Consider the following 14521-nt stretch of genomic DNA (forward strand, 5'->3'; position numbering starts at 1 on the left):
CTGTAATCTCGGTCCCCATTTTAGACCACGTCTGGCATGAAGGTTTACGAACCATGCCCCATCCGTTTTCGGAGCCTGCAGTTAAAGGCAGGCTGGAAAAGAAATTTAAAGCTCCGGAGTCTACTCCAAAATGTTTATCCGTACAGCCCTCCCCGGAATCGGTAGTGTCGGCAGCTGCTGCAAGAAAGGCCAGATCATAGCAAAAAATGTACAACCCCCCCAGACGAGGGCAGGATGCTTTTGGAAAGAAAGTTTTGTTGGTAAGAGCGACGACGGTAAAGGCAGCAAACTCACTGGCTATTATGGCGAGATAAGACCGGGAGATGTGGCACGGTTTAGCCCCCATCATGGAACATCTACCGGATGAGCACAGAAAATCTGCTATGTTGCTGGTGCGTGAGGGGGAAGAGGCGTCAACCACTCAATTAATATTGCCGTAGACCTGGCAGAATCAGGTTTCAAACAAATAAACAAAGGAGTGGTGTTGAGAAGACAAGCATGGCTTAAGTGTACAAACTGTACTGCACTTCTGGCCTAAAAAGTACTCGATATGCCGTGTGAAGGAGAAAAATTGTTTGGGGAGAAGGTGGACGAGGCCTTAAAAGGCATGAAGGAATACTCGGACAGAGCACGCTCTCTTGGAGCCCTACAGAGCGGCAGAACATTTTGATCTTTTCGCCCCTTCTGAGGAGCATCAGGGAATTCCCGATTTGTGGCATCCAACGACCGGGGTTTCGGCAGGCCATCATATTCCTCTCAAGGATATAGGCGAGCTGCCCAAGCGACTCGAAGAGGCCGAGACTATAAGGCTTCGAGAAGAAGAGGAGGTTATTCATCATCCACAAAAGACAAGCAGTCAAAGTCCCAACAATGACGAGCTTCAGGACGACTTGGGAGGCAGAGTGTCTCTCTGCGTCGACGAGCGGGAGAAAATAACATCGGACCGTTGGGTGTTGGACACAGTGAAACTAGGCCACTCTTTGCAGCTCAAAAACATGCCATCGCACATTCCACCTGCGTTTTCGGTGCAACCCCATCTTCAAATATTACAACAAGAAGTGGTGCTTATGCTGCAGAAAGGGGTTATAGAATTGGTCCCGATGGCCGAAAGAGGTCTTGTTTACTCCCGCTACTTCATAGTCAAAAAACCCAACGGCAAGTGGCGACCCATTCTAGACCTCCGAGATCTCAACAAGACACTGAAAAGTCTGAAGTTCAAAATACTTACGCTTCAGATGGTTATCCGATCTATACAGCCGGGGGATTTTCTGGCGTCATTCGACCTGCAAGACGCATATTTTCATATACCAATGCGTCTACGACACAGAAGATTTCTAAGGTTCATAGTTGGTCAAACCCACTACAAGTTCAAAGTAATCCCATTCGGACTTAAGTCATCTCCCAGGACTTTCACAAAGTGCTTGGTCCAGTAGCAGCATGGCTACGAAGAAAAGGTCATCATGTTTACCCTTATCTGGACGACTGGTTGGTAAGGGGGTCGTCACCGATAATAGCACAAACAAGTCTAAAAGCCACTATGCAACTTCTGCAGCAGCTAGGCTTTGCAATCAACTTTGAGAAAAGTCTTCCTTAACTCCCTCAAGGAACTTGGTGTTTTTGGGTGTGGAGTTCCAGACGCAGTCAGGACTGGTAAAACCGTCCTTGGAGAGAGTTCACAAACTCAGACACAAGGCAAAGGAGTGGAAAACCAACACCAGAGTGTCTGTAAGAAAATACATGTCACTACTGGGGGCCATGGGGTTGTGTATCCCATTAGTAAACAACTGTCTTCTCTTCATGAGACCAATACAAGAATTTTTGGCAGACCGATGGTCCCAAAGTAGAGGATTATGGTCAGACAAATTGACTATCGACAACAAGCTTCTGCAAGCGCTTCAGTGGTGGCAATTCTCAGACAATCTAACGAGAGGGATGCCCCTGCAGGAACCGGAGTTTCAGATGACGGTGGTGATGGCTGCATCTCTGACAGGATGGGGAGCCCACCTGGAGCCCCAGCAGATGCAAAGTCAGTGGTCCCCAGGAGAGTCGACCCTTCATATCAATGTGCTGGAGTTGAGGGCGGTACGTTGGGCCCTAAAATCATTTTTACACGCATAAAGGGATGGGCCGTAAGAATATTGATGGACAATACGACGACAATGTTGTAGCTAAGGAAACAAGGAGGTACTCGTTCCAGAACTCTCTCGGCCAAAGCTCAGGAAATATGGCACTGGGCTCTCGAACAGAAAATAAGTATATTGGCTTACCACCTGCCAGGAGTAAAAAATGTACAGGCGGACTCTCAGTAGAGAGATGAATCAACTGCACGAGTGGGAGTTGAACGACCAACAGCTGACGAACATCTTCAGAAAATGGGGCCATCCTTCCCGGGACCTCTTTGCAACGAGAGAGAGAACAAGAAGTGCACACAGTACGTGAGCAGATGGCCAGAACCCGACTCGCTGGGGGAAGCATTCTCCTTCCCGTGGACGGGCAAGTTCGCATATACGTTCACTCCGTTTCCACTTATCCGATGTACTCTACAATGGATTCACAAATACCCATGTCGTGTGATCCTAGTGGCCCCTTAGTGGGCGAGACAGTCGTGGTTCTCCAACCTACTTCAGTTGTCGATAACGCAACCAGTGAGGTTCCAGAAGATTCTGAACCTTCTATCTCAGGACAAGGGAGCAGTTTGGCATCACAACCTGGACGGCCTCAGCTGGACAGCCTGGCTCCTGACTTCTCAGAGTTCAGGGCTCTGACCGTTTCATCGGACTGTCGCAGAATTTTACAAGCAGCACAGGCTCCTTCCATGAATACTTCGTATGCATGTAAGTGGAAGAGATACTGTATGTGGTGCAAAGATCAACCAAGATTAGAACCCCTGAACATCGCGGCAGAGCAGCTTCTTCCATACTTGTTGCACTAAGCAGAAAGAGGTTTATCTTTCACTTCAATAAAGGTTCATCTGGCAGCCGTTTCGAGATTCACTCTTAAGACATTCAACACCACTGTTTAGCGATCGACTGGTTAAACATTTCCTGAAGGGCTTATTCCGAACTTTTCCTCCAACCAAAAAGTTTCCTCCGAACTGGAGTCTCAACCTGGTACTGGCAGGACTAATGAAGGATCCTTTCGAACCTATGCCGTCATCTTTAAAATTCTTATCATGGAAATTGGCCTTCGTGGTGGATATTACTTAAGCAAGACAACTTTCGGAACTACAAGCATTGGTTATTGACCCTCCATACTTGAGGTTTTTCAAAGACAAAGTGGTATTGGCAACCAACTCTCATTTCATACCAAAAGTTCCAACTATATTCCACAAGCATTCTTCAATTGTACTGTCGACATTCTTCGCAACACCCTCATCTTTTGCAGAAAAAGCTCTCCATACGTTGGATGTAAAAAGAGCCCTAAAGTTTTATCTCAATCGTACTCAAGATTTTAGAGGTACAAGACAACTATTTGTGGCTTATGGCCCTTCGGCAAAGGGAAAATCAATCTCGAAGCAAGGACTTGCCCGCTGGGTATCATCGACGATTGCTTTTTGCCACTCGAAAGCAGGGAAGCCTCTGGAAAAGCGTCCAAAGGCCCATTCAATGATATCCACCTCGTCATCGGCGGCATTGTGGTCAGGAATCCCGCTTGTGGGTATCTGTCAAGCAGCATCCTGGTCGGTGCCGCATACATTCACTCAGCATTATTGCCTCGAGAACCAGCATGCAGAGGATATGCAGGTGGGACGAGCAGTCCTACAACACCTGTTTCAGTAAGGTAAGCCAAACAGAGGGGTGTATCCTCTTGTCAATGTATCATAATTGTTTTTTTACTGTTAATGTACCATGATTGAAAGTTTTTACATTGCTAAATGCATGTGTGGCTATGACGATATTGGTTTGCATTACAAACCTTCAGTTTAGGAGTACTGCTATACAATCTATTCTAAGCATGTGAATCCATGAAAGATTCAATGCTGGAGAAGGGAGTAGTTTCTTACCTGTAACTCAATTTCTCCAGCATTGGTATGTTTCATGGATTCACATGTGCCGCCAACCTCCCCTGCTTGCAAACCTTATATGCCCCATTCTACTTTGGGGGTTAAAATCTGAAGGGGGCGGGGCTATTTATACCCTACGTCCTATTGGGTCAGGTGTAAGCGGCCCAAAACGACATAGATAGGACACAGAATTGTCAACATTTTTCCTATGGAAAACGTTTTTATAAATATACCGAGGGTTCCCAGCCTGACGATGGGGAATATTCTGAGCATGTGAATCCATGAAAGATACCAATGCTGGAGAAATGGAGTTACAGGTAATAAACTACTCCCTTATAACGCGCCCAGAGGTTTCTAAGCGCGGACCTGGGGATCGAACCTGTGTTGCTTCATGTCGTCCCGCTTCCAAGGCGAGTACGTTGCTGCTGAGCCATCCTCCCGGGACGGAATGTTGTGCGCCACATGCCTCAGACGAACTGTGCTCAGCCTATGTGGGCTTCCCTATGGTTTGCCCACGGCGACCAAGCACCAGGATCCTTGCAGCTGGGCAGGTGCTCACCTTTATATGCGACTGTTACTCTCCTATTAGCTTACGCCCAAGAGAAGCCATGGTGGGTTGGCCCGTCTCTTCTGGTCCAAGCAAGCACACCCATCCACTGCTCCAGGGAGCTGCCTGTGCTCATCTGCTCTACCGCGGTTCAGATTCATTTGGTTCATATGGACCATGACGATCCTCACAACAAGCCCCCATCTTGCTCCTGGGCCACCACTGCAGCGAGCCAGGACTCTGTGGCCCAGTGTCTGCTCCCACTGGAGTTCATTGCTCAGTGCCAGATGGCACCCACTTGGACTCTGCCCACCTCTGTCCTCAGGCATATGCCAACAGTCCCTATCCAAAATGCAATCTTTCAATATGCCTGTAAATGAGGTGAACACTACACGTGTGAAGCAGTAATATTTGTATTTTAACCCTCTGAATTCCCTGCTCTGCCAGTGAAAGGATCCGTTTATTAGCAGGCACTACTCGTGCCATATTGGAGCACAGGAATGGAGTTGAACTTTGTTTTTTCCACCTGCGTATGGCAGCCCAGATCAGTTTCAGGTGGTATAGTACTGCGTTATATACAACCAAATGCATGTGGTGAAAATAATCTGCTGTGTTAAAGGGCATCAACACAAAATCTTTGGTCTCTCAAATAATCGTTATGTTGGATCTTGCTACTAGTGCAAACTTTGAGGTCAGGTACTATCGCCTGATGTTCGGGACACCTGGGCCCCTGCTATTGTTTCCGTCTGTGCAATGTGGCTAACTTGATCTTGGCTGGGTCTCCCTGCCTTAAGTATTTTGTTGGAATAGAGATTGGGATCATTGTGAATAAATACAGCATCTGCTAGTGAAACCATTTAGAAAAGTGAGACCGTATCTGTTAGCTACAATAGGGGGCCTTTCCAGCTTTTAAACTCACTTTCTATGTCCTTCCATAGTTTGTCGTTGTTCATTTTAACCATGTGGTGACGCAATTTATTTTTATTCCTAGATATTTGAAGGTTGAGGATATCTGTAATAGTGGAATTGTCTGCAGATTGATTTGTCTATCGTATTGCCCCAGCCTGTGAAGCTTTGTTTGCCCCAATATATTTTATAGCCCGAGATATACTGATGTCTGAGGCACTATGAGGTTTCCTGGAGGCCGTAAGGCGCTGGATAGACCGCAATTGGCTGAAGCTGAACGGGACCAAGACTGAGATCATGGTGGTGGGTGTTATCTCGGACTATATCCATTTCATTCAAGGTGTGGTTCAACAATGTAACAGGGATGTTTTTAAAGAAGGTGTCAGAGTGTGCCATTACCCATGTGATCTGTGGAGTATAGTGTGTGATGAGATTTAAAGGCCTAACAGATTTCGTCTGTATCGGTCTCCGTTCAGTCAAACTCTATTCTTGTAGCTGGGATGGGTCTCAAGTTTAGCAGTGCTTTATATGAGATACCTTTTTCCCGCTTTATTCCCTTGGTTATAGAATTTGCTCCGGGCTATTTTTATGTAGGAATTGGGCTTTTGCAGTATAGATTTGATTCAGCGCATACTTTGCCCTGTTAAGGGAGAAGAGAATTTGGGGCGGGAGTGTCCCCAAGTTCTTATTGTGTGCCTCCAACCCTTCCAGCTTTTCTCCATTTTAATTATTGATCCTTTTTCTATTATGATCCCTCTAAGTGTTTTGCCGCATTCCATAGACTTTGTGGATATGTACTGCCATCATCATTTAAGGCCATGATAGTGGAAATTGCATTGCTCATATCTTTCTTCTTCTGTAACGTATAGTCGTGGTCTGTATTTCCAGCTAGTTTTCAGTCTCCTAGCGGTATTGCATCTTAGTATGGTGGAAAAAGGCTTTGGGCAGCATGGCAAGGTTTTATTATAAGTTTGGCGATCAGCGGCTCGATTAGTGTATTCAGGTAATGGAGGCCAAAGCCTACTCTGCAGCTTTGTATAGTTGCGAACTATGGGGACATATGATCTGCGCTGCCCTATTCTGAACTAGGTACTAAGGAAGTTATTAGGTCTTGTCCCGGGTGCTTCTGGGAGGCTCTCATTTTGGAAGTGGGCCTTTCTAGTAGTAGGCTACATGTGGAACAAAGATTCCTGGCATTTTTTCGGGAAGTGTCAGTAATGATGCAAAAAAAAAAAACCTAATGTTGGGAATGCCATTAGGGAAATGGCCTCCCGACCGATCCCCCCCCACTGCCCCCAATCGCCCGAACTAAAATATCCATGGCCCATGAACAGTTCTAGGTGCCAAAAATAAGTTCGATCTAAAAAAGAAAAGCTAAGGTGCCAGAACTCGATCAGGCCATGAGCTGAGCTGCATCATGAAACTGGGCTCGCTGAAATATTTAGCTGCTGCACGCAGTTTAATCCCCGTCAGTAGTACAATTGTTAAAATAAGAGACAGTGGCTGTGCAGACATTTTATATGTTATATTAGAACTGTGCCCGAGGTGATAATGTTTATGCTGTGCTGTAATGACCATTTTATCCATGACTTCTGAATATGTGAAAGGGGCTTTTAAACATTTGGAAATAATTTTTATTTGATTTTAGAATGTTTTAATTTGTACTTAACCGTGAGTAATGGTCTTAACCCGATTTTCTATGTTTGGTGTGACTGTTCATATATATTTTCTTTCAACATTTGTGTCTGTTTTTAATGCATATTGTTGTTGTAAGTGGCGCACGCCAAATTAAACAAAAATAATCTCATCTATCCCAGCTGCCAGCATTGGAAATTTTACACCTCTGCTATTTTTGCTTCCACCAACTCATTTGACTGGCAGCTGGCTATTAGGATGTAATCAATTCTGGAGAAAGTGAGATGCCGGGGAGACTGGAATGTGTAGTTGCGTGCTGTAGAATTAAACTTTCTCCAGGCATCTACAAGGGAGTAATGATTTGGAAAGCCCTAATGGATGTGATGTTAGCCTTCACCAGGGGCTCTACCCATCTAGAGTAGGGGCAACTATCTCATTCCTCCCAGATTATCATCCTATTATCCGGATGGGGTGACAATTGGTCATGCAACAGCTTGGAAAAGGAGGGGGCCTCTGTGGCGGGTCCATATGCCGACATCAACAAGAAAGACTCCCCTCCCATTTTATCTTCTGCCATTGCCCATCTGCCCTTGGGGTAATTTGTGGTATTATTCACATGAAAGTTAATCTAGTAATGTACCCGGATTACCACTGCGTTCTTTTTTCCTTTAGCTGGATTAAAGAAGGTCTGTCCTTTCCACCCATTTGCTATGGTTTTTTAGTTCACCTCAGGCAGTTTGGTTTCCAGAACGAAGGCAATGTCAGTTTGACTTCTTGTGAGAAAGGAAGGAATTCTAGTCCTTATTGGAATGTTTATTCCATTAACGTTCCATGCAATTGTTGCGAGGGATGCTGGACATGGTTCTTGAAGGGGCATTTCAACAAGTTGCGTTCACCTTCCTCTGAGGGATTGATGAACTAGTCTTTTTTTCATGCCCCGGCTGAACCATCGCCTGGGAAAGATGAGATTCCTAGTTCCCTTTCCTCAGAGAACATTGCTGGGTTGCGCTTTGACATGTCTCAAGCTTCCTTAATTCTATTTTTATCTTGCTGTCTACTGCGATCCGCTTCCTCCTTTAAGAAGTCCCTAATTTCAGCTGAAGTCAGTGCTCCAGGTAAGATTTTGAAGGAGTATTTTACTCCATTTTTTAAAATCCTGAGTAAAATGATTTTTCAGGGAGTAAAAATGTAAGTTCAATTCCCCATGTGAGTATTTCATAAGCGAGTCAAAAAGTTGCAACTGGAAAACAGAAATGTTTTGTAATAATTATTCCTTTGCACTTAGTTCTGCATACACACTAAAAGATACTAGTTTACTTCTTTCGATCCGGCATTAATGGTAGTTTCTTCCTGTGGTACCATGAGCACTTGGGTCCAAACATATCCATGGAGCTGTGTGAGTGAAAGCAGGAGCACAAGGTTGTACGTGTGTTTCCTGTTTGTTGGGAGTATTTTTTACTTATTTTTATTGTTTGGGGATATTTGCCTATTTTTAGGCAGTACAAGTGGGCACTACACCCATTATCTGTAGGGCTGGCTGGAGTGGTAATGCCAGTTTTTATTTCCCAAGCAGAATCTAATAGACACAGGTGTGAAACCCCAGGGAAAGCTTTTCTTCCTTTACGTAAGGATTTTCTTATCTTCTGAAAAGGGGCTCCATTTTTCCAGTCACCCCCGGGCCAGATCTTGAAAGATCTCAATGATTCTCTGCCTTTGCCAGACTATTCCATCTTTCTCTCTAGCGAACTGCATCTCTCTTTCTTTGAGGAAATGTATGATTGGTGTTGGAGGTTTGACAGTGTACAGGAGTACGTGCAGTGCTCTATGGGCCCTGTTGATTTCTGTATGGCCTCCAATTTCTATTTGGAGTATTGCTGCAAATAACTTCAACACAAAGGTTTTTATGTTCTGAGCTTTTCCTCCCTCCAAGACCCCATCACCTTTACGTTGTTTCTACAGTCTCCGGACACCTGTCTAGCCAGTCAGCCATAGCTGGACGTGGACGTTGTTTACATAGGTGGGGTTGCCTTCTTTCTTTGCATTGGCTTTGTCCACTAGCCGTGAGATGCGTGAATCAGCTTCCTCCAGCCTTTAATTAATAGCACCAAGGCATACTGCATGTCTTGTATCTCGGTTTTGATTGAGGAGACATCTTTGACCATAGATTTAATCAGGGACAGCATCTCTCTCGGTGTAGGATTCCTAGCCTTCGTTGTGAGGTCTATGGATCTGTCTGACATTTCGTCTTCCGAGATTTGGTCTTGAGTGTATGCGGGCTTCTGGCTTTCATGCTGTGCGCCAAGACTAGGCACTCCTGAATTGTGTCCGATTGCTGTTTATCAGTGCCTCTTTTCTGTTAACCACTTTGTTTTCTAAACTGCATTATATGGTGTGAATTGCCTCGTACCTTGATGGCCCCTCTTTAAGTGTGCAGCTTTATGATATAAGCCGTTATGCAAGTGTTCCTTTGAATCCTGCAGAGTGGGTGGGTGTGTGTTTACAACTTTCTCCCATGGTTGCTAATCAGTTTATGGCGCATTTCACTCATTTGCGGTCTCCTGTGACCCCGATATATTGGCATATCTCCCTTTTATTTATTTATTTAGTTAGCTCTCCGTTCTTAATATTCTGTGATGGTTATCTAATTTCCATATGTCTAAGTTATTTAATTATGTCCAGGATTGGCTTTCCTCACTTCCCTCGATTACATCTTAATTCAAAGTCTGCATCAGCCCCCAGTTATGTACCCTCTCACCTCGTGGTGAAGGCTCTGGCTGCTGGCGGGCTTGTGTGCCCAGCTTCTCTGGTGTCTTATGTATAGGGGGAACTGTTCTCAGCTCATCCGAGCTGCCTGCGAATTTGTGCCGGTGGCCCACGCCTACCTGCTGGAGTCTACCTTATGAGCGGTACCACTGTGGTATAGGATCTTCACCACAACTGTGGCAACTCCACCAACACACTCCTGCTCCACAACACTATCCACTGCCGGCGTTTATCTGTTTTTCTGGCACAGCAATTTGGGGTGTTCCCTTTTCTCCGCGACCACCCTTTCTTATCAGCAGGCCCTCCTCCCAAGGCACTTCGGCTCTGCTCCCAGCAGATCTGAGAGGCTGGACAGACGGTCTCAGGGAGGCCAGGGCTTCCTCCACCCACTCTGGACCACAAACTGGCAGCTCCTGTGGGTTGTGAAAGCATGAGAGGTGGTTTCACCAAGGTTATGGCCGGTACCTTAAAATGTCCCTCTGGTGAGCAGCTTGCAGACCATGGACCATGCAGTCTTTGTTCACTCGGCTCAACAGTACCCCCAGCGTGTTCCCAACTCTTGTTGGATTTACAACATTTCATATACTGCATTTTACATTTTGTATTTAGTCTAAAAATTAAATAACTGAGTACCTCACTGACAAAATGCGAGTAGAACTAACATTTTGGAAGTAAAAACAAACAATCTCAGAATAATGACTGGTGCACGTGCACTTTAGCCTTTGAAGAGGTTTTAGGGATGCATAAAAAGTCATCTGCATAGGGCGGCAAAGTAGCACATGGAAAAGGAAATTAAAGAATTTAGTGTTGACAGGCACTGCAAGGGGTAATATTAAAAACACAAATCTGTAAATGAAATAAAAGGAAGAATAGCAAGTTAGAAATGAGTGTCCAACAGGAAGAGTGGATGAAGAAATAAGTCCCATTCAAAACAATGACTACATGCAATGAGTACAGTTTGAAATTCTTGGAGTAAAAATAATCATGAAAAACAATTGATCGCAGCTCCTTGAAGAAAACCAATTCAAGATGAAATGAAGGAAACCGTTTCATCTACATTGCATCAGGTGCTTACCAATATCTTTTGAGGTGACTTTTCGCCTTGGTTTCAAGACTGGCTGGGATGCTTCCACTGATCCTGGAGGAAATATAATTTCTCGTCTGACGGGCGGAGGCTGTGGTGGTGGTACTGCAACTTGTGAGAGTGGAACAGTGGGCAGTGCCTTCTGAAGCTTGACAGAGGGTAAAAAAGGAGACTTGCTTGGAGACATCCTGTTTTCAAGTGAGCGCTGAAAAGAAGCAGGACTTGACGCCCTAGAAATGTGGTTTGGAAGGGCCGGGGGAGTCTGATAAGATGATGGAGTGGGCCGGGTGACAGGCTGCATGTTGGCCGATGGAGATATGTAGGCTGGTTGCCGCTGGTTGACATGAGCAGGCCACTGGCCCTCGTGGTTCATTCTCTGGTCCGGTGCTATTGCTTCATCAGTGCGGTTCATTGCTGGGTAGGCTGTAGACTGTGCGGGGACACCGGGACCTTGTCGGTTTGGATATGGATAAGGCATATCATTCCGTGTCGGCCACAAACTGGGCTGAGGGCTTTCACTGGCGTTAGATTGAATGTGACCAGGAATCATTTGCGGGGGCATCCCATGTTGCTGCTGAATCTGTCCTGGTGCTTGCATCCTCTCTCTGTTGTAGGGATAAGGATATTGTCCTTGCATTGGCCTCCGTTCTGGTCCTGAGTAAGTGCTGCCGTATTGGTTATACATTTCCTGCTGTTGGTTATATGGCATGCTGTACATGTCCCCTTCATGGCGTTTTGCAGGAGGGCCATATAACCCATCCATGTGACGTTTGTAGTTCTGAAAGTGAAAGGATAGCACATTTACCAACGTTGACACTGTTAAAACCAATGAATTACAAAAACAACCAAAGACATTGACAAGGAATGATGACCAATGAACTATCCCACCCGCTCATACTTGACTTCTACTATCAAATATATCTTCTAATATGCACATTTTTGTAGTTGCATTTGTGAAGCTTAATGTTCTGGCAACTATTGCCAATCACATATCACTTCAGACCAATGTGACATGAGGAACTTGAAAGGACTTGCATCGCGCCGTAATTCCAGGCCTATGTGTTACCTATTCATCTTGATTTGTGGCATTGCAATTCAACCTCATTGGCAAAAACAGCGGCAGTCTTACTTTACTTTTCCTACCACTGTAGACCCAATCCACTTCCAATAGTATACACAGGTGCAAGAATGGATTTACCACTGCTGTAAATCTGGGGATATATGCCATGTTTGTCTATATTTAAAGGGAGAAATCTAGTAGTGCATTTTTTAATATGAAATACCAATACTCATAGGGGAGGAATAGGACCACTATTTGCACTGAAGAATTATTACATTGTATTTTAAATGTTATTACGAATTAAAACATCTTTTTTGGTTTCAGGTATTTGTGAAACAAATGCCATATCAGGATGCTATCATTTCTAATGCTGCCGCAAACAAAATGTGAAAATACCAATCGGTCGCTAACTTAGATTCAAGGATTTTTTAAACGTATATATATATATATGCAAAGTTAGGGGCCTTTCTCGGCTTCTAAAACATGTTTGCAGCTGGGGTTCCCAGTCAGTTGGCTTTTCATGTATTGGGCGTTTTCCTAAACAATGCAAAAGAATGAATCAGAAATGTATTTTATATCTCATTCAAAATTCTAAAAGTCATATAAATAGTTGTTAACGTCCTTAAACAGTTCAAATGATTTTAATCGGTAGCTGAAACATATGGAACATCATGTCATTTCTCTCTGTTCCTCTTTCTCTTGGATTTCCTGACTTTTAAGCCTGCTTTTCTTTGCACTTATGTACCTATGCACGGTTCGACCCGTTCCGAATACTCTGCGTCCTATTGCCCCAATTTGCAGCATTACGCAGCTTACATTGCTTATGGTTTGATCTGGTATGAAAGGGCTTAGAGCAGCCCTATCTTGCCTCTTTTTGCTCCCACCTTGAGACTACACGGGTAAAGTGTTCACTTATACGCAAGCAGTCTTTTGCTCCAATCACACGATCCGAGGTTCCAACCAAATCTCAAGTACGTACCTTGGTTTTCCAAGTTGTTGAGGAAACTGCCCTTCGTGTTTTTATTTACGGTTTAACACTCAATCCCATTCAGGATCTTCGCCCAGGAAATACTCACCACTCACATTCCAACTTTCCTTGCCAGCGTCCAATAGGAGAACTAATCATGCACCCCAGTTAATATTTAACTTGCCCCATCCTTGCTTAGTTGTTGATAATTTCTAAAGATTAATTTGGGGCACGCACCTTTCTACTGTTTTCTTTCCTGCGTTTTTAACTTTTGGGAAAACGTTTTTTTTGGCGTTATACAACATGTGAGGTAGAAAGAACCATTTAATGAATTCCAAATGAACAATATAGTAAATACATAAATAAATGTATGCATTTCTGCAGTTGCTTTTTATTACTTGTTGTTGAGGGTACATTCCAGCCTGGTGTCCTCCATACGAAGGCTGCCCGGAGACAGGCCCTGGATACTGCTGTCCATAGGGTTCATGCCTACAAAAGAAATGTCGAAAATCAATGCCGCAATTATTAACTACCTTTAGGCCTTCTACAGGTTTAGGATTGGACCCTTTTCCTGTTGGCACAACCAATGGGGAGGACCATATTCAAAAAGTTTCTGAAATGGTGCCACAGACAAATAACCGATTACTAATAATATCTGAATATCCCTGTGGGGAACTTTTCTGATCTAGTTGTGTACAAGCACCTTGATTCCGGGCGTACCTAAGGGGCAGCCTAATCTTCTGCTGCCCTTTTCAAAAAAGTACCCAAAACGAAAACAACTAAACACATTCTTTTTGTGCCTGGTTTGAGGTAGTACAACAATGTGCGGACAGCAACTGATTGAAAATAACACACCGTAGAAACAAACACCCTAATCTGCTGCGTGAACAGAATATTCTGTCATCAACAGTGGCTGCAAAACTAGTCCTGATCGTGTGTATATTCCTCTTTAATTAAACCTTCACTCTTATGTTTGTATGGAAGACACAACTCACACTAGGTATCACCAACTACATCCTAATCTTTAACTGAGAATGAGTCAAGACATCTGCTTCCTTCCTGTGTCAAAAGGTCTTTAAAAGCTGTGCTGCTGGAGAGGACTTGTGTGGAATGGGTGGTTACTCTCAAAGGTGCGAGGATGAAGCTCCTTTAAGTCACCATTTAACCTTTTCTCTGGTATACATAATTATCCACATCATCAGCCTTCTTGAAATTCAGAATCCCATCTCATCATGTTGCACACAATCTCTGCTCTAATATGTTAAAGGGACTGTAAAAAAAACATGTTGGGAGGGGGAGTAGGATTGCTGTACGAACTCTGCAGGAACAGCACAACATATTATGGTTAATGAAGATCATGCTTGCTTGCTCATTCAGATTTCAGAAGCCATTTCAGATGTGTCCTCGTGAAGGTTGCACACACAGTAGCACTATTATTTTTCTTTGAGGTGAAGTGGTCATGTCAGCTCATGTTCTAACCTTGCTGATTAATTGACAATCACACTGTGAAGTGGCACAGTAGAAACAGTTTTACTTGTTTATATAAGAGACAATTA

The 14521-nt window shown here is 44.3% G+C and overlaps 1 protein-coding gene across 4 annotated transcripts in view; it reads right to left on the reverse strand.

Annotated features, from left to right (window-relative positions):
* Positions 1-14521, reverse strand: part of ARID1B (AT-rich interaction domain 1B) — a 1170625-nt gene that overhangs the window by 15372 nt on the left and 1140732 nt on the right. For all 4 annotated transcript variants that reach the window (XM_069607734.1, XM_069607732.1, XM_069607733.1 and 1 more), the window contains 2 exons: positions 13364-13454; positions 10930-11716 (listed from right to left, as the gene is read on the reverse strand). In XM_069607734.1, the coding sequence (XP_069463835.1) occupies positions 10930-11716; positions 13364-13454 (878 nt within the window). The remainder of the gene's footprint in view (positions 1-10929; positions 11717-13363; positions 13455-14521) is intronic.

This window comes from Ambystoma mexicanum, chromosome 4q, assembly GCF_040938575.1.
Source record: "Ambystoma mexicanum isolate Mex_15411 chromosome 4q, UKY_AmexF1_1, whole genome shotgun sequence".
In the NCBI taxonomy this organism is placed as follows: domain Eukaryota; kingdom Metazoa; phylum Chordata; class Amphibia; order Caudata; family Ambystomatidae; genus Ambystoma; species Ambystoma mexicanum.